The 24,527-nt window shown below is 37.8% G+C and overlaps 3 protein-coding genes across 6 annotated transcripts in view; 1 reads left to right on the forward strand and 2 right to left on the reverse strand.

Annotated features, from left to right (window-relative positions):
- Positions 1 to 5,218: 5,218 nt before the first annotated feature.
- LOC105213588 (polycystin-2) lies at positions 5,219 to 8,041 on the forward strand. The gene has a single exon (XM_011186508.3). The coding sequence runs from the start codon at positions 5,353 to 5,355 to the stop codon at positions 7,489 to 7,491; it is 2,139 nt and encodes a 712-aa protein (XP_011184810.1). The 5' UTR covers positions 5,219 to 5,352; the 3' UTR covers positions 7,492 to 8,041.
- Positions 8,026 to 10,716, reverse strand: LOC105213589 (uncharacterized). Its single transcript, XM_011186509.3, has 3 exons — positions 10,575 to 10,716; positions 9,401 to 9,435; positions 8,026 to 9,337 (listed from the first exon to the last, which is right to left on the reverse strand). The coding sequence occupies exons 1-3, from the start codon at positions 10,597 to 10,599 to the stop codon at positions 8,174 to 8,176; spliced, it is 1,224 nt and encodes a 407-aa protein (XP_011184811.2). The 5' UTR covers positions 10,600 to 10,716; the 3' UTR covers positions 8,026 to 8,173.
- Positions 10,717 to 15,607: 4,891 nt separating this feature from the next.
- Positions 15,608 to 24,527, reverse strand: part of LOC105213590 (uncharacterized) — a 48,188-nt gene continuing 39,268 nt past the window's right edge. For all 4 annotated transcript variants that reach the window (XM_011186510.3, XM_029041243.2, XM_011186511.3 and 1 more), the window contains exons 3-6: positions 22,136 to 22,192; positions 20,482 to 20,528; positions 20,002 to 20,271; positions 15,608 to 19,937 (exon numbers count right to left, since the gene is read on the reverse strand). In XM_011186510.3, the coding sequence (XP_011184812.2) occupies positions 16,272 to 19,937; positions 20,002 to 20,271; positions 20,482 to 20,528; positions 22,136 to 22,192 (4,040 nt within the window). In that variant the 3' untranslated portion in view covers positions 15,608 to 16,271. The remainder of the gene's footprint in view (positions 19,938 to 20,001; positions 20,272 to 20,481; positions 20,529 to 22,135; positions 22,193 to 24,527) is intronic.

The raw sequence follows: 24,527 nt of genomic DNA on the forward strand, positions 1-24,527 counted from the left end.
CTATAACTTTTCAAAGCCCCGAAAATCGAATATGAAGAATTCAGTGCCCCATGGTAATTTTTCACCGAAAATTTCGGTAAATCTCTCAGGTATCTTAATTTAATTTAGAGGAAATATTTTTCTTTTAATAGTGTGTCTCTGTACCAGAGATGGTTAAAATCGGGTCATAACTCCCCTTAGCTCTCATATACCTCATTATAGGATTTTCAAAATAGGGCAAATTGTGTGTTATCTTAATAAAAATGTGTCAATTAATTGCGAGAGTATAAAATGTTCCGTTGCACCCGAACTTAGCCTTTCCTTATTTGTTTTTATTAACTTTTTTTAATTGGATTACATAATTTTGCTCCAATTGTGAAATTTTTGAGTTTTCGCAAATTTCAAACGCAATAGTTTATGACAGTCCAAAATAGTGGTTTTTCAATTTCTTACCACCATTAAAATAATTTTTGCGAAATATTTTCCGGAGTTTTCAAATCTTGATTCCCTTGCTCACCACTGTCGTTTAAAACCATTTAAATTTTCCGGAACACATGCCTCTGGAGAGTTTTATTTAAAACTAGCAGACCCGGCCACACGTTTTGTGGCTAAGATATACAATCAATCTTGGCTTCGATGACGATACAAAGTTCATTACAAAGTCGGGGTTGATTTATGTTATTCAGCATGATGACAACTGATGCTACTTTTAAATGTAAAATTAAGTGGTGATAATCAAGGCAATTCCAATGATTATAAAATCCTTTGGGATAGTTGGCTACGTCATCCTAATTTGTATCCGTATTAGCTCTCCTGTAACGAAATTCTAAATTGTCGCGTTGACATCGACGACATCTTTATTTTTTGCGTTTGTTGATTTCAATATTGGTCGTTCACTCAGCCAATTATGGGTATTATATTGTTGTTTTATGTCCGGAAAGAGACAGAAATGTTATTAATCCATCGAGATGTCAACTGTGACCTTACCAGTTCCAATATCTTTCAACTGCTTCTACAACACTGTGATCTTGTTGCAAAAACACTTGGATGTATAAATAAGCTATTTTTGTGCGCCGTACTTCCCAAATTATTAACATGCATATCTGGAGAATCTTCGCAATAGCTCTATTTTTGGCGATTTTCCCAACTGGTGTTTCGTTGATTTGCAATTTAGGAGTAATTTCAATGCCGAATGTACAGTTTGTGTGCCTACTAACAGGTAGCCAAGTTGCCCCTATTCCCGTTATGCTTTGATGGTGAAAATGAGTGAAATCGGTTCAGGAATTACCACGGTCCTCATATACAATATATTATGATTTTCGTTATTATATTCTTCTTTATGAATATATGGGTCAGTATTGTGTGTTATCTTAATAAAATTACATCAATCAATTGCGAGAGTATAAAATGTTCGGTTGCACCCAAACTTAGCCTTTCCTTACTTGTTACAAATTGTTTTGGGCTATCCAACCTTATACAATTGAAAAATGGCAAAAATATTTTAACAAAGCAACAAAGACTACCTTCAAAATATTATTATTTTTTGTTTTCTATTTTTTTTTTTAAATTTGTTGTCAATTCAAATAAAATCATCTTCTTGTTATCTTCCGCGCAATTTTTCTATATTTACTTACTTTCTAAACCTTTCTTGGCCATACTCGAATATTTTAAGACTAAAATTAGCCAGATCGGTATGGCAGTTCTTGACTTTTTGCGAGACTAACGAACAGCAATTCGTTTTTATACATATCTATAGAATACAAATTGTTTGTATGGTAGATTAGAAAAATGTGAATTTTAGACATTTTCAGGCAATTTTTTTTTTCTCTCCGTAAGAACCATCCTCAAACCCCCTGGAATACACACAAAAAAGAATCAGCCAAATCGGTCAAGTCGTTTTCTTGCTATGTCGTGACAACGGAAAACGGGTTTCATTTTTATATATGTATATACATAGATTTTATTTCTTTGAGCTATTTCTCTTTTTCGTCGATTTTGTAGGTTTGATATTTTGTGTAATGAAATATAAAGTTTTTGCGTAATTTTCCAATAAGGATACCTAAGTCGTACTAAATGCTTTGTTTCTTCAAAATAATTTTACCTAGTACCGAGATATTGAGAATATCCATGAGAAGATCCGAAACCAGGGGATAATTACGAATTATTAAAAAACTAGCACAATATTACCTTTATTTACCAAATACAATACTTAAATTTTAATTAGAGATGTTTAACTTCTATGATGCTATTAATAATAGCAAAAAGCTTCACGAACGAAATGTGTAATATCGCAAACGTCAACTAATTGATCAACTGTTTATTAAAAAAAAACTCTTCTGCCATCAGAATAACAAATCCTTCGAATTTAATTCGTATTTACTTTTGCATATTGTTTGTGTAAGTGGAAATAGAATAGGAACTCTTATCTGAAGTTGTTGGCATATAAACTAACCAGCATGCATAAACTTGATCAATTAGTTAAGTCACTGTATATATTGAAATATATTGAAATTAGTGAAACGCGTTTTGATAAGCAGCGATATTAGCTTTAGCTAAGGAGACACTATGAGCTTTAAGAGAGTTGGGTTCAGAATTTGTACAAGCAAATACATAAGTGAGACATTTTATTCTGTTTTCACTCTCTTTTTGTTTTGTTTTGATAAGCTAATCGGTTTGGACCTCAATTACACTGGATCACAAATTTGAATTTGTTTTTTGTTCCATGGATGCCACTATCCAATTTGTATGTGAAATGGCTCGCTGATTTCGAAAATCGAGTTAATTTTTTTATGGATACGTTTTTGAAATATTTGCAATTTACCGTTATTCGACCAAAAAAAAAGGTGTCTTCATTTAATCATGTATATCTCAGTGACCAGTTAAGCAATCTTACTGCAAATTATAGAAAATAAAAGTGAATGAAACTTCCTAAAAATATTGCCTACTTCATTTTTCCATAGGCCTTATAATTTCTGAGAAATTGATTAATCACTTCGAGTTTTTAAATTTTTTTATGAAAAAATTAAGAAAAAATAGACTTTGACACGAAAAAAATTTTAAAACAAAAGATATTTTTTAAATTTTTTTTTATTTTATATGAAGTCCTGTTTATTAATAAAAAATTAAGCTACCAACGAACAAAATCCATGGATAAATAGTAAAGTTATACATGATCAAATAAATATATCCAAGTCGCGCAAAGTCAATGTATACGTATATGCGTATGTAGTGTGTAAAGTAGGGGTGGGATATCTGGCTATGTGCTGTTTCTGTTAAGTAAAAAGTCAATTTTCATGTCGTTTTTAGTTTTTATAAACTCATTTATTTATATATTAGTAATATATATTAAAACAATGTGTTATTTTTGTCTTAAGTTGATGTTCTTACATTATAGTCGAAATGATTATGTAATTTGTTTTGTCGTTTATTTAGTTTAGGATCGGTTTCTCTTATGAGAAACCAACAGTAGTCACCCGTCATACCGACGTTCCAGAAACCTTGGTATCGATTCTCAATTAATTGCATTTGCTGGTGAAACCTTTCGCCATGCTCGTCACTTTCGTCTCTTTCTTTCTTTTCTGTTTCGAAGGAAGACAATGTATGCTATTGCAAAGACATTCCAGGATTATTCAAAGAGGTTGGTCAACCATATGATTCCGAGGAGTGGTGATTGTTCATAGACAGCAATAAACTGAGCTTGAAGGCCATATTACTGCATAATGGCAACAAAAAGCCCTCGATCCCGATCGCGCATGCAGTAAACACGAAGGAAACATACGAGGTAATGGAGAAATTGATAAAATTCATCAAATATGAAGAGAATGATTGGAAAATATGTGCCGATCTTAAAGTCGTTGGAATGTTATGCGGTCTACAAAGTGGCTACACAAAACACTGCTGCTTTTTCTGCAAATGGGATAACCGAGCTCGTAAAGACCACTATTGCATTAAGGATTGGCCGGAAAGAGTTGAATTTACAATTGGTGTGGATAATATCAAATACGTCCCACTTGTAAAGAAGGAAAAAATCATTCTTTCGCCATTGCACATCAAGCTCATCATTTTCTTTCTTCTCCAGCGTAAATATGTCTTTAAAAATTCATTTTCTGCATTCCCATTTAAGTTTTTTTCCGGCAAATCTCGGAGACGAAAGTGACGAGCATGGCGAAAGGTTTCACCGGCAAATGCAATTAATTGAAAATCGATACCAAGGTTTCTGGGACGTCGGTATGATGGGTGACTACTGTTGGTTTCTCATAAGAGAAACCGATCCTAAACTAAATAAACGACAAAACAAAACACATAATCATTTCGAATATAATGTAAGAACATCAACTTAAGACAAAAATAACACATTGTTTTAATATATATTACTAATATATAAATAAATGAGTTTATAAAAACTAAAAACGACATGAAAATTGACTTTTTACTTAACAGAAACAGCGCATAGCCAGATATCCCACCCCTACTTTACACACTACATACGCATATACATTGACTTTGCGCGACTTGGATATATTTATTTGATCATGTATAACTTTCCTATTTATCCATGGATTTTGTTCGTTGGTAGCTTAATTTTTTATTAATAAACAGGACTTCATATAAAATAAAAAAAATTTAAAAAATATCTTTTGTTTTAAAATTTTTTTCTTGTCAAAGTTTATTTTTTTTTTTAATTTTTTCATAAAAAAATTTAAAAACTCGAAGTGATTAATCAATTTCTCAGAAATTATAAGGCCTATGGAAAAATGAATAGGCAATATTTTTAGGAAATTTCATTCACTTTTATTTTCTATAATTTGCAGTAAGATTGCTCAACTGGTCACTGAGATATACATGATTAAATGAAGACACCTTTTTTTTGGTCGAATAACGGTAATTTGCAAATATCTCAAAAACGTATCCATAAAAAAAAAAAAGTAACTCGATTTTCGAAATCAGCGAGCCATTTCACATACAAATTGGAAAGTGGCGTTCATGGAACATTTTTGCTGTAAACCAGTGTTATTAAAGCAGTGAAATCAAAAGTATAAGAAACAATAAATAAATAAGGAAAAAAAATTAGTGAAAAATGGTAATTTCAAAGCTTGCTTTTACTGACCAGTTGGCCTATTTTTTGACGTCATATTGACTTATTTTTTCATAAATAAAAGAAATGGTTTAATTACATAAACGTAAGTAGAAAATTACAGTTTTTATTCCCTAAATAAAAGTATGATTGAAAAGTACTTATAAAGCACAAAGTTCACTTGGAGTTATATACATACAATTTTTTGCTGTAAATTTGTCTTTTGAAAATCAAAAAAAAAAAATTTAATTAAAAGAATTGTACACGAGCTTCGTCAATCATTGATCTGCTGCAACAACATGCAAGCGCGTCGAAAAATGTATATTCTCTTCGGAATCTCAATCTTCATTGTGGTGTGGTGCTTTATTCTTATTATTTGTCTCTCGGGTTTTTCACATGAGTCACGCAAGTTTCGCGCAATACTCTTTGTTATTGTTGTCGTGATACTCTTTCATTGCCTCATCGGAGACTTCATAAAATTTCTCGGGTACGCTGTCTACTCAGCACTGCGTAAGAAGCCACCAGTGCAGGAGGGTCCTGACATAGGTCGCTCTTCGATTACCTATAATTACGATGAGGATGCGCTTGTGCGCTTACAATTAGCCAGCCACGAGGCGGCGATGTATACAACGCCTTCGCATTATAACGAGTCGCTGAATCTCAAATACAAACAAATTATCAACGAGCTGCGTCTGTATGGTTTGTATTTCATATTGCTATTGCTCTTGGTGGTGGGTTCACGCAACTATCAAGCTTACTACAACACGGATACATTGAAAACAGTATTGGAAGAAAAGCGTTTGAATGCTATTGGACTCCATTATGTGAATACTTTAGATGATGTTTACGAATACATACGTCGCATTATAATTCGAGCGTTTAATGAGGGCCTTGACTACAATGAGAAGGTAATAGAAGAGCCAGGCTGGATACAATATAATATCGCAAAGCTTCTGAGCGTGGTGCGACTACGGCAGGTACGACGCGAAGTACCTTACATCGGTTTGAGTTCACCGCATTTCGATGAGAAAAATTTCATGCCCCGTTGGCAGTTGCCTTACGAGCAGTTACACTATATTTCTAAGTATATACATACTTACGGACCTTGGCTGGCGGGGCAATTGGATTGGAGCATATTTGCCGCCAGTCATCATCAGGGCAAATTGCACACGTACGCTGAGAGTAACGGTTATGCAACAATTCTATCACGCGACTTAAACAATAGTCTTAAAATTCTGGACTATCTGGAGAAGGCCCATTGGCTCGATGCGCGCACGGCCGGTATATTCATCGATTTCACGCTCTACAATGCCGATTCGAATTTATTTAGCGTCTGCACAATTCTGTTGGAGTACACACCGTTCGGAAATGTGCTCTCACATGCTGATGTTCAGAGCGTTGGACTGCTGCTGAATGTGGACAACTTGCCGGCCATATTCTTGATTATATTTCTAATCTACCTTTTCACATTGATCTACTTCATTAAGCATCTGATTTTGAATTTGCTTTACAAGACGAAAATGTCCGCTTCACCATGGAATTGCGTCGACAGTGTTATAGTTCTTTTGAATGTATTTATTATCATTTTGATTATTGTACGAGAGACCAAAGTGTCAAGGTTGATGAGAGAATTCGAGGAATCGATGAAACTGGAGTTTATAGATTTCCGTGTGCCGGCAAGTATTGACTATTTGGCAAACCTGACAATTGGTTTTCTAATTTGTTTAACCACTGTGCGCCTATGGAAAGTGCTACAGTTTGCCAAATCTTTTCGTGTTTTCACACGCACCTTGTATCGTGCGCGTTGGGCGCTACTCACACTATTAGTGATCATCGTAATTTGGCTTTTCGCTTTCGGCATCAGCTCGTATATCATCAATGGCAATGATACCGAAAATTTTACACATCTCTTGAAGAGTTTCACCGCATCCATGAGTTATTCCTTTGGTTTCAGCAGCACCGTTAGTCCGTATGATCTTGGCTATGGTGGTCTAACACTCGGTTTCATTTTGTATGCTTTATTAATGTTCGTTATTGCTATTGTTCTGCTGAATCTTTTCATTACACTGATCTGCGATTTTTTTTCGGAAAACAAAAGTACGCCGGAGGATAATGAGGCGAGAGAGTTGAGCTTTTGGCAGTTTCTCAGAGTGGAATATGGCGGATGTGGTCGTTGGTGTAAGTATTCGTTATGCGGTTGTTGTGTGAAGCGTATTTACAAACCGGAGAAAGGCAATGTTAAGGAAGGCATTGAGAAATCTGTCCTAAAGACAGAGAAAGAATTAAGGAGACGTAAATTGGCAGGACGTGAAGACAAAGGTTCTCCTTATGGTCGACACATAAGAGATCTTAATCAAGTGGGTGCAATGGCTCGGAAGTTCAGTGCACAGGTGGCACTATTACGTCGATACCAACGTTGGCGACAGCGCTATCCTTAAACTGGATTTCAGTTGTTACATTCTCCGTTTTGAATAGTTTATACCAATGAAAATTCTAAAAATTACGCTTACGCTGTTTCTCCTGAACTAAATGATTTCTATTTAACTAAAAGTCATCAGATAGTTAATCTTTGTAATAAAGATATTTTGGTATCTAACAAAACACAATTGTCATAAAATTAATTTGGAAATTTGCTGATGTGCTGATTTCGTACCTGTAATTCATCAACAACATACCTCAGATAAAAATGAATTCAGAAGCATCCGTTGAAAGAGAGAATAATTCGATAAACCATATTCCATCTCAAGAGGCATATACATACATATAATGTATTTCTTATCAATACTTTATTTTGTAAAAATACGTAAAATCGTTCTAGGGATTATATTATTAATGATGTGAACTAAAATAAAAAATTGTGGAAATTGAGAAAAAAACAGGCATGCCTCGGAAGAGAATAGTGCTGAAGTATTAATGATAAGTTAGATGGGATAATGAATGCTTATCGTAGTATTATATAATATAAATGGGGCAATGCATGAGTGATTAAACTAAGGTGTACAACCTATATAGAAGTACGGTCGTGTGAGAGCAGGGACAGCATAAACCGGGTACAGATGCCAGTGGTCTCTTACGTTGTAGAAAGGGATCTTTCATTTACTACTCAAAATATGCATAAACTTAGGGCCGCCGTTGTTGCTGTGATGGTGGCAAATATTCACGATTGCTATTCGCGTTGGCACTGGTCGCGCCTGCTGAAACACTACTGCTGCCGCCGACACCAATACCACCGGGTCCATATGTTGATTGCGTAATCGGTGCAACGGCAGTATTAAAGGATTGCCCGGCGGCTGCTGTGCCCGCTGGGAAACGACCCGTATTGGCATTGTAGCCTGCGGTCGATGACACTGGTGTCACTGTGCTAGGAATAGCGCCAAAAGCGGTGGGTCGTAAATTGGCAGCGCCAAAAATACCACCAGGTGAAGGTAGTGTAGCGCTTGTAGTACGTAAACTGTTGCCACTAGCTGCGCCTGGGTAACTGGCCGGCTGTCGTGCACCTAATGCTGCGGCGCCTCCAGAACCGCTGTAAGCACTGGCAGCACGTTGTTCACTGCCGTAGTCATAGATGTAAGCATTGTTGGCATAGAGTGCAGGCGCAGTTGCGCACTCAAATTGGTTCCACCAAACGCAGACCAGTGTCTCCTGGCTGAATATCGTGCCGTTCGGACAGAGAAATGAGTAGGTGCGGTTGAGTGCGCAAATGTGAAATACTTGGCATTGCGCTTCGACGTCCGAGTAATAGCCAGGTAGTTGCTGTGTGCAATCGAAATTGGTCTGCGGCACCTCCGCGTATACGGGATAGTCGACGGCGGGTATTCCAGGTATAGCGGAATAGTCGCCTTCGGCGCTATAGTCCACATCGTTAAGTCCAGAAACGCGCGTAGCACCACTGTAGGCTGACTGTCCGCTTGCAATACCCGTCAATCCACCGCCGAATACGCCACCGCCGCGTTGCTGTGTCGCTAAAATAGGACGCTTAGCCGCGTTGAAACCAGCACCAACTTGCAATGCGGCAGCACCTGTAGCACCGGAGTAAGCGCCTTGCCCGGTTGCACCTAGTGCGGAGGGTTGCGAGCCAAATCCGGAGAAAGGTGCAGCAGGAGGTCCGCCTGTGCCGCCATAAGCAGTGCCCGTCGCCGAGGCGTATCCCAGAGGAGAATTTGGAGATGCTGTCAAGGCATTACTGCTAACGGGAACTATCGGTCGCAAGACATTCGAGCTGCCAACTCCGCCACCAGCGGCATTTGCAATTTCAGGACGTACATAGTTGTAGCCACTTTGTGCCTGACAGGGAGAAATAATAAGTTAATCATATGTATCCTCGAAATAGCATGCAATGTGACTCACCTGTGCACCCATGCTGAATAGCAGCAGCGAAATTCCTGTAATAATAGGAAAGAGAGTCTGTTATAGTGAAATGAAATGAATTCAACACAAATGAGTAGATACAATTGTATGTACAATACATTTCGGCCACTGCAGCGCAAAATGAATTAAAGACGTCCGCTGCTGCAAATCAAAATGCGTCGGTCACAGCGCGGCTATGGCCCAGTTTTCTAAGGCCAAGAGCAACGTTGCCGACTGCCACTAGCAGGCGCTGCACGTGATTGCAATCTGTTGTGGCCAATTTAAATGCGAACATTTATCATTGCTTGCAGTGGCGGTTGCTGTTGCGGTAGCGACTTCAGAGCCGTTCGTAGCTGTAATGTCTGTATATATGTATCGTATATCGGCAGTTTTCGCTCATACGGCACTTGTGTGTGTGGCTTGAAATCACTAAGCATGTGCAATTCGTATTTAAGTCGCACGTGCCGCGCTGACCATATTTACAGCGCATTTGCTGGCGGCTTTGCGGAGCTTAGCTCGCTTCCGCTGTTTGTGAATGACCCTGATTTCATAAACCATTGCCATTAGCAAACTTCTATCAGCATTCTTCAATATTTGCCTATACAGATTTAAGTGTTGTATGCGTTACGATAACTTTTAAATCGAACTATCGACCCAAATAGAATCATTTAAATAAATTTATAAATTTTGGGTCGCTTTTTACTGATGTATGAAATCAGATAAGGCTAATGAATGCTTTCTAAGTCTCACTGTTGCTCAAGAAAACAGTGAATAAATAGTACATGCATAACAATAAGGGTTAGATAGAGTAAAGTGTTTTTTTATAGAATAATGACCATTACTACCCATTTTTAATATCTCAGAGTGATTTTATTCCTTTCCTGAGATAGTACTATAAAGTTGGACTATTCAAATGGTTATATATTTATCACTATTTATATTTATATATTAACAAATAGAGAGCGGTACATTTCCCAAACATTTTTAGTTGCCATATCAAATTAAACAAACGACAAAAATAATGGTTTTGGAGTTTCTTGATTGCTGTTTAAAAAACTTTTTTAATTCGTCCTCCACCGAAATTAAATTTTACAGTATATTGAAATTCGAAAGCACAACGTATTCACCAATGCAGTTTATTTATTTTTAAATTTCTGTTTTGAATTTCACTTACCTAAATAATTCAATATTTCCAACATCTTCGACAGTTTCGACGGCTTAAACTCGATATTTTGAAAATGACCAACTTGTAAAGTATTTTATATATATTGTTATATTTATAATTTAAGTATTCAAAATGTTTGAAATCTGCTTTATCCACTAATATATAACCGCTTTAGCACAGTGTAACATTCACGTTTCGGCACACGGCGTATACGCAACTATTATGCTTTTAGTCAATATAAAGTGTTTGAACACTAGGCTCCTACCGATCGACCAACTGACACTACATGGCTCTCCGAGTTGCAGCCCTTTTTATACCATCAAATGAATTGTTGCCGCCTACAAGCGCTCAACTCATCCACCAACAATTCGCTATGATCAAACTCTCGTTGCAGTATCCATTGAGAAGCCGCAAAAGCTTGGAGTTGGAAATAGCATAAAATTCCATAACACACTATTTTCATTCTAATTGTATAGAAAGAACACTCAGACTTAGCTGTTATACAATTCGTTAGTTGGCACTACAACTGATTGATTACATTCATGTTTATTGTTTTTAGTGGCATTGTTCGCTATGCAATTGTTGTTGTACGTGTATTTTGCATTCCGTTTGCTGTTGGTTGCATCTTTGGCGAATTTACGATATGCGATTTTGTATCAATCCCCTGGGCACATTTACATATGTACATATATACATATAGATACATATATTAAGGTGTATGTATATGCATATATGCTTTGCTCCTCAGTTGTGTGACGTCGCTAACAGCTTGTTCATAATTTTCGCTCATTCACTTTTAGCCTTTTTCTTCGTATTTCCATTTGAATCTAGATTTATTACCGTGGATAATCCTATTGTTTCTTTGGTAGCTCGACCCGGCCCATTAATTGAATTTAGTTAATCGTGTGCGTGGTTGCCATACCATATTTCCTTCCAATTTTTTTTTTGAAATGTAAGAGTTGATAAAACTATAAAATGTGTATAAATATTTTAAATTTTATTGTATTCTGTATTCAGTTTAGGATCAACCAGAGTTACATAATATATTTTTATCATCAATTTCTGCGGAAAATATATGTATATCCCAATTTCTCTTCATAGAAGCTGACTCAACGTATGCGATCAAAGTGTGGATTCAGTTTCTTTCAACTGATTTTCCTTATTTTTATACTCTCGCAACAAAGTTGCTAAAGAGAGTATAATAGTTTTGTTCACATAACGGTTGGTTGTAAGTCCTAAAACTAAGCGAGTTAGATATAGGGTTATATATAGTATCAATAACCGACGAGTAAAGTTCAAATCAGGATGTCTGTCCGTCCGTGAAAGCTGTAACTTAAGTAAAAATTTAGATATCTTGCTGAAACTTGGTAGACGTATTTTTTGGCACCATAAGAAGGTTAAGTTCGAAGATGGGCGTAATCGGACCACTGCCACGCCCGCAAATGGGCTATAACCGAAAACATATAAAGAGCTATAACTAAGCCATAAAATAAGCTATTTTGTATGAAGGATGGCACTATGAAGGGGCAAACGTGAATGTAATTTTTTTGGTTAAGTGGTCGTAGCCCCGCCCCCTACTAAAGCTATATCAAGGAAACTTTCTAGAGTCATTTCTCTTAGGTACTACCTTATACAGTCCAAAAATGGAGGAAGACGGATTATAATCACGCGCTCCACCCATACAAAGGTTGTGTTGAAAACTTTAAAAAATGCTTTAATTCAGTAAGGAAAACCACAAGAAACCTTAAATTTCATTATAAAGTTGGCTCAGAAGAACTGCACTCAAAATGGTATACACAATTTTAAATGGGAGTGGTTCCGCCCCTTTATGGGTCAAAAACCATATATCCGAAATTACGCGAACAATTTCAATGAAATTCGGTTCATAATATCTGTCTGTATACCAGAACTTTGATGTCGACCTGAATCGTTTGCTTTACAATAAGTAGAAGTATGCGCTAGTGAAGATATCGAAACAGAACTTTGCAAAATTACTGCATTTAAAGAGTGAAATCGGGTCATAACTTCCCCTAGCTCCCATATACCGAATATTAGGGTTTTCAAACTTTCAATGGACCTTATACCTTGTTATATTAATAAAATTAAATAAACAAATTACGAGAGTATAAAATGTTCGGTGACACCAAAACTTAGGTCCTTCATTACTTCTTTGCACAATTTTGATACAAATTTACCGCATGTGGCAACATTGATTGCACAAGTGTGCAATGATTTAGTCAAGTAAAAATATACTTACATAGCTTCTGGTACAAATTGACCCGCTGACGTATTTTTACTGATTAAATTTAGTATACAAAACAGTTGACGTGTTTCATGTAATTCAAGGTCAGATGGTATCCTCACGCGGCGTCTAAACTTTAGTAGTGGCCTATAAACCATTGCTGCTTGAATGTTAAGTTGACCTCTAATTGGCTTCTGTATTTATACGACCATCCAGAAATTTTGCATTTTAATAAATCATGGAAATGTCAATGTCTTTGCTGCACATTATTTTTGTAAATAATTGGTTGATTCGTTAGTGACTCAGTATGAGAATTATTCAGTGATTAGAGAATTCTTCGATTGTTTTATATTTGCATTTGATTTGGAAATAAAAAGTGATGCTTCTTGCCTTGGGATGTCCTTTGGGAAATTTATATCGTTAAATAGGACCATAAATCTTTCGCAAAACCTTTCTCTCGAAAACTCCAAGAGTCGTCCCATCGGATGTCCACGCTTCTGCACCATACATCAGGACGGGAATAATGAGCGACTTGTAGAGTTTGATTTTGGTTCGTCGAGAGAGGACTTTACTTTCCAATTACCTACTCAGTTTAAAGTAGCACCTGCTGGCAAGAGTGATTCTGCGTTGGATTTCTAGGCTGACATTGTTGGTGTTGTTAACGCTGGTCACCAAGTAGACGAAACTATCTACGAACGTGGATAAAAAGAACATCTATTCCACGGTCATCGATTGGGGAATCGGGTTCGCCATTTCCTGGTGTTGTACTTTCACTGCCATTCAGCAGGTCGAAGAAGTATTCTCTCTATAATCACAGTATGCTCTGGACATCCGTTACCAGATTAACTCCTCGGTCCTTATATGATAATGCCCATGTCTGCAAATGCGTCTCGCTTCCCTCTTCAGCTTTCGATATCTATCCCACCCCAAACGTGTTGTGGTCGAACGCAACGTTGCGAGGTAGGCAGTTTGTTTTCTCTCCACTGCGGAACGACAATTCTCATCGTACCAACTGTTGGCGTTGCCGTAGACCAATTGTTTCGGCTGCAGCGGTATGCAACGAGTTTGAGGTGCCGTTCCACAGCTCCCTTATATCGAGATGCTGATGAGTGCTCTCGGAGAGTAAGAGTGCAATCCGAGTAGAAAATTTCGTGGCTGTCTGTTGTGATTGCAGCTTTTCGACGTCGAACCTTCCTTGTGTTTGTTGGCAGGCGTTCTTTGCTGAACAGAGGCGAGTGCGTATCTTCGCTACTACCATATAATGGTCCGAGTCAATATTTGGTCCTCGGAACCTACGCACGTCTAAAACACAGGAGATATTTCTTCCGTCTATCACAACATAAGCGATTTGGTCGCGAGTGTTTCAATCAGGAGACAGCCACGTGGCTTGATGAATTTTCTTATTCCGGAATCTGATACTACAGACAACCATATTTCGGGCTCCAGCGAAGTCGATCAGCCTCAGGCCGTTTGAAGATGCTTCGTCATGGAGGCTGAATCGATCGATCGAATCGAACACGATTTTGACAAGTTGGAGAATTTAGCAATAGAATATTCATGATCAAGTGTAAACTCGGATCAACTAAATATTGTCACAGAACACGGAATAGAATGGTCTTGTGATCGGAAAACTGAGACCGTTGGGAGATACAATTATCGATAGTATCATTGTGAAATCTATATATCCACCGACGGATGGAATGGTGAAAGAGCTACAGGACCTGGTCATACATTTCTATGACCTATTCTATACCTGTTCTAGGTATAGAAGAAACATCTCAGGTCTTGAAACATTTGCAACACGGGTCGTACCACAAAACTACTATGGGTCATAGTGTACAGACCTTCTTATTTTGAGCAAAAGAGCCCTTCTTAGGAGCTTCGTCAAATCGACCGAGTTGTTTACATTGGACATAATGATGGCGTAAGTACGGCCGCCTGGGTCCAGGCTCACTTAACCTCCCTTTACTACCAACCAACGAACCAACCAGGTTTCAACTATCGGTGTTGGTAATACCTTAAACTAATCGAATTAGATGTATGGTTGTATATTTCGATATTATCGATAACTTGAGTAAAACTGACATAACTTGAAGTTGCTTTGTACATTTATAATATCTGAACACTGCTATTTAAATTTAACCACACCCCACCAACATATTTTTCTAACCACCCCTATTCAATGGTTATACTCGAAACTAGCGAAACCTAACGAAAATCGTAAGATACATATATTGAGAATCCGATGGCTAGTGTTCCAAAAAAATATAGAGCAGTTCGACTTCGAATTGATATATTTTGAAGTTTTGTTCACAATTTTAACCGCGCTGCTTTATTAGGCTTCCTATATAGAAGTACATACCTTGTCAATTAAGTTATCTCAATCTATATTTAAAAGTTACTCATATTGATGGTAGTTTTTCAATTATTCCGCAGGATATATATCCAAATATGTAAGTTCTGCTATCGGTCGTGTTACTCATGAACCAATGCCTTGCAAATTGCTAGTTCATGCCTCTAAATCCTTCACTATGGTAATCGCTTCATAAAATTACTTATAACATTTGAAGACAGATCTAACTAGTAATTCCAATGTTCCTGTGGGAGGACAAAACAGGCCATACAACGTATGGAAGCATTCCAACGACTTGAGATGGCTCTGATAATTGGAAAGTGATGTGTTTTGTCGTGTGTTTTACCCACTTTTTGTTGTATGAGCGAGGTAAGACCGACTAATGCTGAATCTTCAGCCTGGTATTTCTAAGGTAAGCAGAACTTCATTAATTTATCTTATTTTTATTTATTTATTCGATCATTGCATAAATTGTTGGTATTAATGTACAAAAAATAATAATAATATTACAGTGTGGCTGAATAAAACGTGTCTCTAACAAGTAATACATATTTACATTGGCGACAAAAACAATAAGTCACTTCTTTTAGAAATAAATAAATCATAAATAAAGTAAATAGTTCACAAAAAGCAATGAATAAGTATACACATTGAATTATGTGTACTCAGAGTTTGTCATAAAAAATAGTGCGCTTTCGCGCATCAGATACAATACAATAAGCGGTTTGAGTATTATCGAATTTCCCCAAAACAAATGCAATCGCATGCATTTGCCATTGAGCTAAATACTTGTTCATCCAGCAATTACAACTTAACATTATTTACAAGTAAAAGTTCGCGAGAATTAAATATTAAAACAAATTTTTCATATTCACTTTCATACCAAACGATTTCAAAAAGCAAATATTGTGTGTTTTTTAATAAAAATATTAGCTAAAATTAAAAGTAGCGAAAATAAAGTTAAATTAAATAGAAAATCATAAAGTTAATCAACTGGGGACAAATTAAATGAATTAACCAAAGAACTTGTAGGCGACAAAAGGGGGAGAATTTCCCTTGGAAAAGCAGCTATTGCGAAGCATTCGTTCAGACGGTGTTGACATTGCTAGTCTTATCGTCTGCTTGTGAACTTTGAGGCCAACGAATATAATGACTTGAGTAGTTCTAAGGCGCGCTCATCTGAATTCGAGCTGGTGCTGCCGCTGCCGCCACCGTGACTCGGCGCAACTGTCTTGACTGTACTCTCCTCCGGGTCCTCCACACGTATCTCGAATTTCGTTGTCTCCTCAATGCTGCCACTTGATTGTGTGACTGCGGGAACGGTTGTCGTCGTCCACGCGCCGGCATCAGTGGTGGTGCTGGCGACCAAGGGCAGATTTGTTGTGGCCGCTTGCCGAAGTGTCGTCTCCGCTATGCGTGCGGTTGTGGCGACTATTGGCTGGGAAACTGCGGCTGTGGCTGCTGGCACGGGCACTCCCTTGTGATGTGCAGATTTGCCACCCTCATTCGCCAACTTGCCATCCATATCGATGAGCGCGTTCAGAAGATGTTTTCGTGAGCGTTCCAAAGCTCTGCCATTTTGATCGTCGCACGTTTGTATGAGCAACAGCAATAGACTGAGTACTTGGCGATTGTGTTCCGCTTGCTGCATAACATTCTTCAGATGTAATGCTTCAGTTTCGTTGAGTCCGCCGAACAGTTTGTTGGCAATACGTTGTAAACCATTGCTAGAGGGCAGAGACTCTTGTGGCAGATTGTATGCGTGAAACAGTTCTTGCCAAGAGTCAAATTCAGGTGATTGGTTCGTGGCAGCAGGATGGCGTGTGGTCTCTTCAGCAGAACCGACACGTGTGTATTGCTCATTAGTACGCCCTGTGGTGCGTTGTGCATCCGTTGAAAGCACATTTAATTGGCCGCGTAACGTTGTGGCAGGAATTATTGTTGTGGCATCCTTTTTCGCAAAATTCAATGAACTAACGGTTGTGGTGCGCGGCTCCTTCATGAGTCCGTCATTAATTGTCAGGGGGTCAAGGAAATCAGTTTGTGAAATATGATTCCATGGATTTTCGGTTGGCTTATTGTCCGCATCGGTGGGGTAAGCAGCATTCACTTTGTTATTGCGAGGTATGACAAACGATTGAGTATGCTCACCGTGAAGAAATTCTTCATGTTCACTAGACTCACCAAGAGGCGATTGTAATTCTGCTGAAAATTGTTTACGCAATTGTTGTCCACGTGCATCACTGAAACGTGGTCTGTAGGTTGTGGTGTCGGGCGCACCTGTGGTGCTCAGGAAGTCATTCGATGGTGTAGAGAAGTCGAAGTTGTTGTTAATTTCGGCAGCGATGCTCGATGCGGTAGCTGGCGATTCAGTAACTACTGGCGACTGTGTGGGAAGATATGTAGCAGCTGTGCCTGAGTTAAACAATGACCTGTCTGTCACTGTCACGGGCTCGAAGTTTGGTTTACCGCTAACTATCGTCGGTTCAGTTGGCCGGACTGCTTCAAGTTGTGCTCGGAATGTTTTGGGATCTTCCAAATAACTAGATATGGCTTCCGAGAAGACATGTGCAATTTTACGTGAATCGGGCTCGTCGGCCAGCTGACTAATTGTAGCACCGGTCGTACCAATTTGTGGAAATATGTTAAACTGATCAGTCGATGCGCTGGATCCATTAGCACCATTGCTACGCCCAGCGATGTTTTCAGTTGATTTTCCACCAGCAGTTTGCAATCCAAATAGGTTTGAATACTGGTTAACAGTGCGGTCGCTGAGCAAACTAGCGTGTATATCATCGGACTTTTTGCTAACACCAATATTTGGTGTGATTGTAGCTTCAACGACTTGTTCATCGGTTTTTATGGGTTTTACTGAGTATTTCAATGTCGTTATGGGGATGCTTGCATCTGTGCGCGATATGTCTTTGCTTTCAGCTGATGTACTTACTGAGTTGCTTGATGCAGCATTTTGCTCATTTGCAAAGTATTTGGCCAATGAGACTAAAGCATCAGGCCCCGATGAGGGTGGTATATCTAAACCTTCTCGTGCTTGTCCTTGGAATTTCGACTGATCAACATCATCGAATTTAGTTTTCAACATGTTAATAGTCTTTATCATTTCTTGAACATTGCGTGTCACTGAGTCGTTGTCCTCAATGATTGGTTGAGGTGCAAAGAGGAAATCGTCACCACCCGAGTTTGAAGTTGTCTTCGGACGTGCAGCATTGCGTGGCAAATAAGTGGGCCCTGTGGGCGCTGGTGTTGTTGAAGTTGTTGTTAGATCCGCAGAGTCTGGACGTTTTCTTGCTCGTTGCACTGGTAAATCTACATCAAATGAACTCTTCGACGAGACTGCAATTTTATGTTTCTCACTGGATGGTTCGTGATTGTATCGCATTCCAATAATAAGTGGTCGAAGTGTTGTTATGGGTGTTGAATTTGAGGTGGTATCCTGTGGAATCACTCTTCGTTTGTTTCCAATAGAGGTTTCAGTGCCAATATTGTGACGGTTGGGATTTGGTGTGGAAGCAACAATATTTGATCCCACAACTGGGGAACCCTTAATGTAAAATCCTTTGCCTTCAGTAGCCTTAGACTTAGCCACTGTTGGTACGGTTGGTGTATAGAAGGGTGTACTGCGTGTCGTATCAAGTCGTCGTGCTGTCGAATATGTGCCAAACGCTTGATATGGTGTAGTATTGGGTATACGGGATTCTACGAAACGTGTCGAGTATCTTGGCTCATTAGAGTCTGATTCTTCAGATTTAATAGAGGAACTGGCACGTGATTTCGCTCGACCTTCCCCTGCCGTTACTTGCCGTAACGGTTTCTCGAGCAAAGAAGGTTTCTTACTGAATTCCCTGCTTTCAACGCTTACTTCTTTAGATTCCAACGAGCTGAGTTGAGGCTTGGTATCTTCGCGATAACGTTGTTGACCACGTTTACCATCTCGCGCACGTTCCGCAGACTCCTTTTGATAATTGTAGCCTTTACGTGTGGCAGAAGAACGATCACCGCTGTTATCTATGCTGCTGCTATTGCCATTGTTACTGCTATTGCCGCTTCTGTTACCATTTTCTTTGCCATTTACGTTTAGGTTTCTATTTGATTTTTCATTTACATTTTTGGCCCCATTACCGTTACTACTACTGCTGTTGGTGCCAATATTATCACTTTTATTGGCATCCAGATTATTATTTCCATTTCCACGCCTTCCCTCGACATAAGCACTGCTACGTCCATTATTTCTTCCACGACTTTCTGCAGATTTTGTTTCCACTACGTCTACATTTGGCTTTTCGTAGCTAAAACTGTTGCGTCTTCGACCATCTACAAAGGATCCACTTTCAGCTGTAATTTGTGTTTCATCGTTATTGTTATTGTTGTCGATACTCGCTGGTATCTGTGTTTTTTCGCCCTTCAATTGCTTTTCGCCGGAAAGATCCTCAAAATCCACATTCTCCAGAGAGGGTTCCTCATTCGAGTCGAAACGTCGCTCTGGATTTACTGATTGTCTTGGGCGTGGTACCTGATTGGTGACTTTTGGCTTTATATTCAGACCACCACCGACAATATTAAAACCTTGGACCGGTACAGAGGGTCTTATGCGCTGTACGCGCTGTTTATTGAGAATCTCGGCACTATCTGCATAATAACCGGGAGAGCCGAGACAATTCACCTTGAACCACCAATCACAAGTGAGTTCACTTTGTTGAAAAATTGTGCCATTGGGACAAAGAAATGATATCTTGCGTCCGTCTTCGCAGATGTGAAATACCTATATTAGAGAAAATACCGTGTAATTGTCAATACTAGAGACATATGAGTATGTGAACACCTACCTGACAATCTGTCTCCATGTCGGCAAAGTAACCATTGCCGAATGAGCGGCAACTGAAAGTCGTTTTCGGTATACGTGGATAGATGGGAAAATCTATACCTGGCCTGCCGACCACCCCCTGATACACCTCATAGTCTACATCCTCATCGGAAGAGCGCTTCTTCAGGTGATGTTTGTGTTCTGTACAATCTGTGTGCGTCTCATAACGTTCCTCCTCGAACTGAGCGGCGCCGGTTTGTTTGGCTAAAACACGTGCTGGCGTGTTGTCGTTCTGATAACAGAAAGAGGTAAATAAGAGAATTTAAGAGAAATGATTTGTAAGCAACTATAAGTATAAGAGTGAAGTGAAACTTAAGAGTGCGCATTTTGTTGGAGTATCTATTTACAACTTTTATAGAGCGTAAAAATCAATGATTCACTACTGTATAAATACACGTTTGTTTATTTCGGTGGAAATTCCCCTTCTTCACCCATAACTTACGTTTGTTTCGGCGCTGCTGACGCTAAACACTGTGACGAGCAGTAGAACTGGAAAAAATGTAAACATTTACTAATTAATATAGTTTGTAAGAACTTAGTTACTGAGTTCATTAAGGTATTTACAATTATTTGTTTTTTTTTTTAGAATTATGAATGTAAGACAAAATTATATACTTAAAATAAATAACACTGAATTGGAGAAATGGAGCCTTTACTCCATAAATTTAAACTTAGCTTGACAGGAAAACCTATGGAGAGTTGACAACAGTTACCATTGTATGCATGAGAATGTCATTTCATCTATTTTATTTATGTGTATCTATCCTAAATGAATTTGGGTAAATTAAGTGCGATGGAAAATGTCCTATTACATATCTGGTTTGCGAGACAGTTCTTAAAAAATTAAAATTACTCTGCATTAGATTTGAGGTACTTTTAGCGTTGATTACAGGTGATCTCATAAAATGGAATAATAATGTAAATGACTACGACATAAACTTAAAATACGGGCTAGCATTTCCAATGGATGCACGGTCTCCAGTGCTGAGAGTAGACAATGCTAACTAGTATTGGCAGAGATAGAGAGAGTCAGTTCTGTATATTACTCGTGCGGATAGAATGCGAACTAATAGCTCAATTCTCCACGTGTTGTCTAATTATCTCATTGCAGCCCAATTAGAGTTTACACTAACTTCGAAAAAAAAGGTAAATCCAGACTTTAACAATATATAAATCACTTGACCTTCAATTCGACTCTTCAACGCATCTACACAGTTAGATGTATGTATGTATATATGTACATATTTCCATGCGAATATATTAATATAAAAAAATCCAATGATTATAAATTAGTTACGCAATTGGATGCAACGGTGTCGCTGCGAAATCTCAGTGTGCTCCGCACAGATTCCGCACACCCAGCAAATCGTTGGCCTCGAAACTGTTTGTGGTTGTTGTCGATTGATTTGCAATATGTGATTAATGTTGTAAAGTTAATATTTAATGTTGACTTCGATATCTTATGCTGAATTTTGCAGCGATGCTTTGTTTGCAATTTTCTACAATTATTTTGTGCAAAAATTCAGTAATCTTTTCATTTTTAAGCTATTGACATTTGTCGATGTAGAGGGTCAAAGTACAATGACGAATTCGAAATTCCGAAATCGTGTTTTTTTTGCGTGCGAAAAGTGTTAACATGTCGCAATGGTTCGTTGGGTCAAGTTTGTACTTTGGTATAATTGGAGGAAACGGATTCAAATTTTGTGGTTGATATCTGCACGTGATGTCAGAGTGGCTAGTGTTTTGGTGCTTACATTAGGTTGAATATTTAATGGTTTTATTTGCATTAAATTTAATTATTTTTTTCAAACACTTCTTTTTATTATTCAGTGTAGGTTAACTATCAGCTATCTGTTATGAGAATATGCTAAACATGAATGCTAAATATGAAAATGGAGAGTGGGTTTGTTAGAGTTGACGCTACATAGTTTAAGGCTTTTTAGGAAGTTTCAGAAGAAAAGCTGAGAACTGGTATTGCTGTCTGTAACATATATAATAGCAGAATCTATTTTTAAACATTTTTTTCAAAAGAAGTTTAAATTAAATTACAGAGTTGCTCTGTTTACATAGTGTATGACACTATATTGTTTACGTACCGCTGAGTGCAAATTTTACTGCCAGATTTGGTGTTTCCATTTTAAAGACAAAAAAATCTGTAACGAAAGAAAAAAATTTACAAATTATTCGATAAGCTCATGCAATCCATATTAATCCATATTAATATTATAAATGCGAAAGTAACTCTGTCTGTCTGTTACTCTTTCACGCCTAAACGGCTGAAAGGATTTTGATGAAATTTGGTATGGTGATAGATGATAACCTAGAAATGATCATAGGCTATAAATAATCACGCCATCGTTCTTAGGGGGTAGGCAGATAACTAAATAGAGTTAGTGATTTTTTTATGGTTTTTGCTGGGACTTTTGCTGTTTCACGTCTAAACGGCTGAACGACATTTTGTTTTAATTCTAATTTACAGTTACATAAATATAATATATACATAAATTAATTGCTGTTCGTTTGTATCGCAAAAAGTCGAGAACGACCAAACCGATCTGGCTAATTTTAGTCTTGAAGAATTCGTGGAAGGCAAGGAAAAGATTTGGGAGTGAGTAAATATGGAAAAATTGCGAGAAGATAGTAATAAGAGAATTTTATTCGAGTTGACAAGAAAAATATAAAAAGAGAAAACAAAAAAATAATATTTTTAAGGTTGTCATTGTTGCTTTGTTAAAATATTTTTGTTACTGTTCAATTGTATTAGGTTGTGTCGATAGCCCAAAACAATTTGTAACAAATAAGGAAAGGCTAAATTCGGGTCCCACCGAACATTTTATACTCTCGCAATTTATTGATGTAATTTTATTAAGATAACACACAATTTGACCTATATATTCGACATAAAGTCCAATAGATAATCATCATATATAGTATATGAGGGCTAATGTAATTCCAGAACCAATTTCACTCATTTTCGGAAATAGGGGCATCTTGGCACCTGTTAGTAGGCAAACAAACGGAACATTCGGCCTTGAAATTACTCCTAAATTGCAAATGAACGAAACACCAGTCGGCGAAATCGTCAAAAATAGCGCTATAACGAAGATTTTCCAAATATTCAAGAAGTCGCTGGAGGTACTGCACAGGACTTTAAAAGATCTTGATTGTCGATGAACGTTTTTGGTGGAGCCAGGTATCTGTTAGCATGTGATTTACCCCAGACGCTTCCAATTATTACTGTATCAACTGTTACTGACGGACTAATCTCATGCCTAAAATCATTTAAATTGTAGTGACACATAAAGAATCGCCAATTAACAACTAACATATGAGTGTTTTTGCAACAATACCAAATTGCGATTGTAGAAGCAGTTTCAAATGGTAGGGTCGCAGTTGACACCTCGACGGACTAATAACATTTCCAACAGATTTCTGTCACTTCATGGACTCGAAAGAGAAGTTTTCCTGACATGAAACCTCAATATGATAACCATAAATGACTGATTGAATGATTATTTTGGTGGTAAAAAAACAAAGATATCGATGATCTTAATGCGACAATTTAGAACTTCGGTCCAGGAGAGTTGACACAGCTACAAACCAGGATGACGTAATCAATTATCCCAAACTATTTAAAATTGCCGGTACTATCACCACTCACTTTGCAATTAAAAGTAGTGTGAGTTGTCATCCTGCTGCGTAACATAAATCAACCTCGAGTAATCAATATCGTCGCCGAAGCCAAGATTGGACCAACTTAATTGAATGTATACCTTGCCACAAAAACGTGTGGCCGGGTCTGCTAGTTTTAAATATTTCATAAATTTAGTCGTCTGAATCTAAAAAACAAGATACTAGGCATAATAATCTAACTTTGTATGCAGATATTTTCCAAATTGAGTTATGCTCTTATTGTTTTTAAAGCTTAGTTATTTAATTTTAGTCGATTTTTTTGGGGTGAAAATTTAAACGCTATGTTGAAAAAAGGGGCACTATATGCACTACTATAATTTGAATCCAGTTGAATTCAAATACGCCGCATATATCTACTATTACTAAGTAATAAATAACAACAAACAATTTTAAAATTTGCAACACTGTAACAATATAAATATACCGCAATGCAACAACACAAGGTAATGCATATACACACTGAAGTCACGTAGCTAGCCACAGTAGAGGTTGACGACACTTTGACGCTAATTCACCTATTTACTTGCCACATTTGGTCAGTGCACGAAAAGGTTATGCCGCATAGGTTGCGCGTCATTTCATTTTTTAACTTGAACATATGTATGTATGTATGCAATGATGTCGTGAAAATGTCTGCGTTGAAGATTACTCAATGTAAGCCAGTCAGCCTTGCTGCATTTGCTTAGCCTCAGTGTAATGCGAAGGTGTGACAGGCCCCATAAAAGTGGGAAGGACGTTTGAGTAGGCAGACAGCAAACGAAACTGGCCGTGCCACAGTTGCGACATCACAAATGC

The sequence above is a fragment of the Zeugodacus cucurbitae genome, chromosome 2, assembly GCF_028554725.1.
Source record: "Zeugodacus cucurbitae isolate PBARC_wt_2022May chromosome 2, idZeuCucr1.2, whole genome shotgun sequence".
Lineage (NCBI taxonomy): Eukaryota > Metazoa > Arthropoda > Insecta > Diptera > Tephritidae > Zeugodacus > Zeugodacus cucurbitae.

Coding starts and splice junctions, on each gene's coding strand:
- LOC105213588 (XM_011186508.3), top strand. CDS start 5,353: ATGCAAGCGCGTCGAAAAATGTATATTCTCTTCGGAATCTCAATCTTC.
- LOC105213589 (XM_011186509.3), bottom strand. CDS start 10,599: ATGTTGGAAATATTGAATTATTTAG. Junction 9,436..10,574: donor GGAAATATTGAATTATTTAG/GTAAGTGAAATT, acceptor CTATTATTACAG/GAATTTCGCTGCTGCTATTC. Junction 9,338..9,400: donor TATTCAGCATGGGTGCACAG/GTGAGTCACATT, acceptor TCTCCCTGTCAG/GCACAAAGTGGCTACAACTA.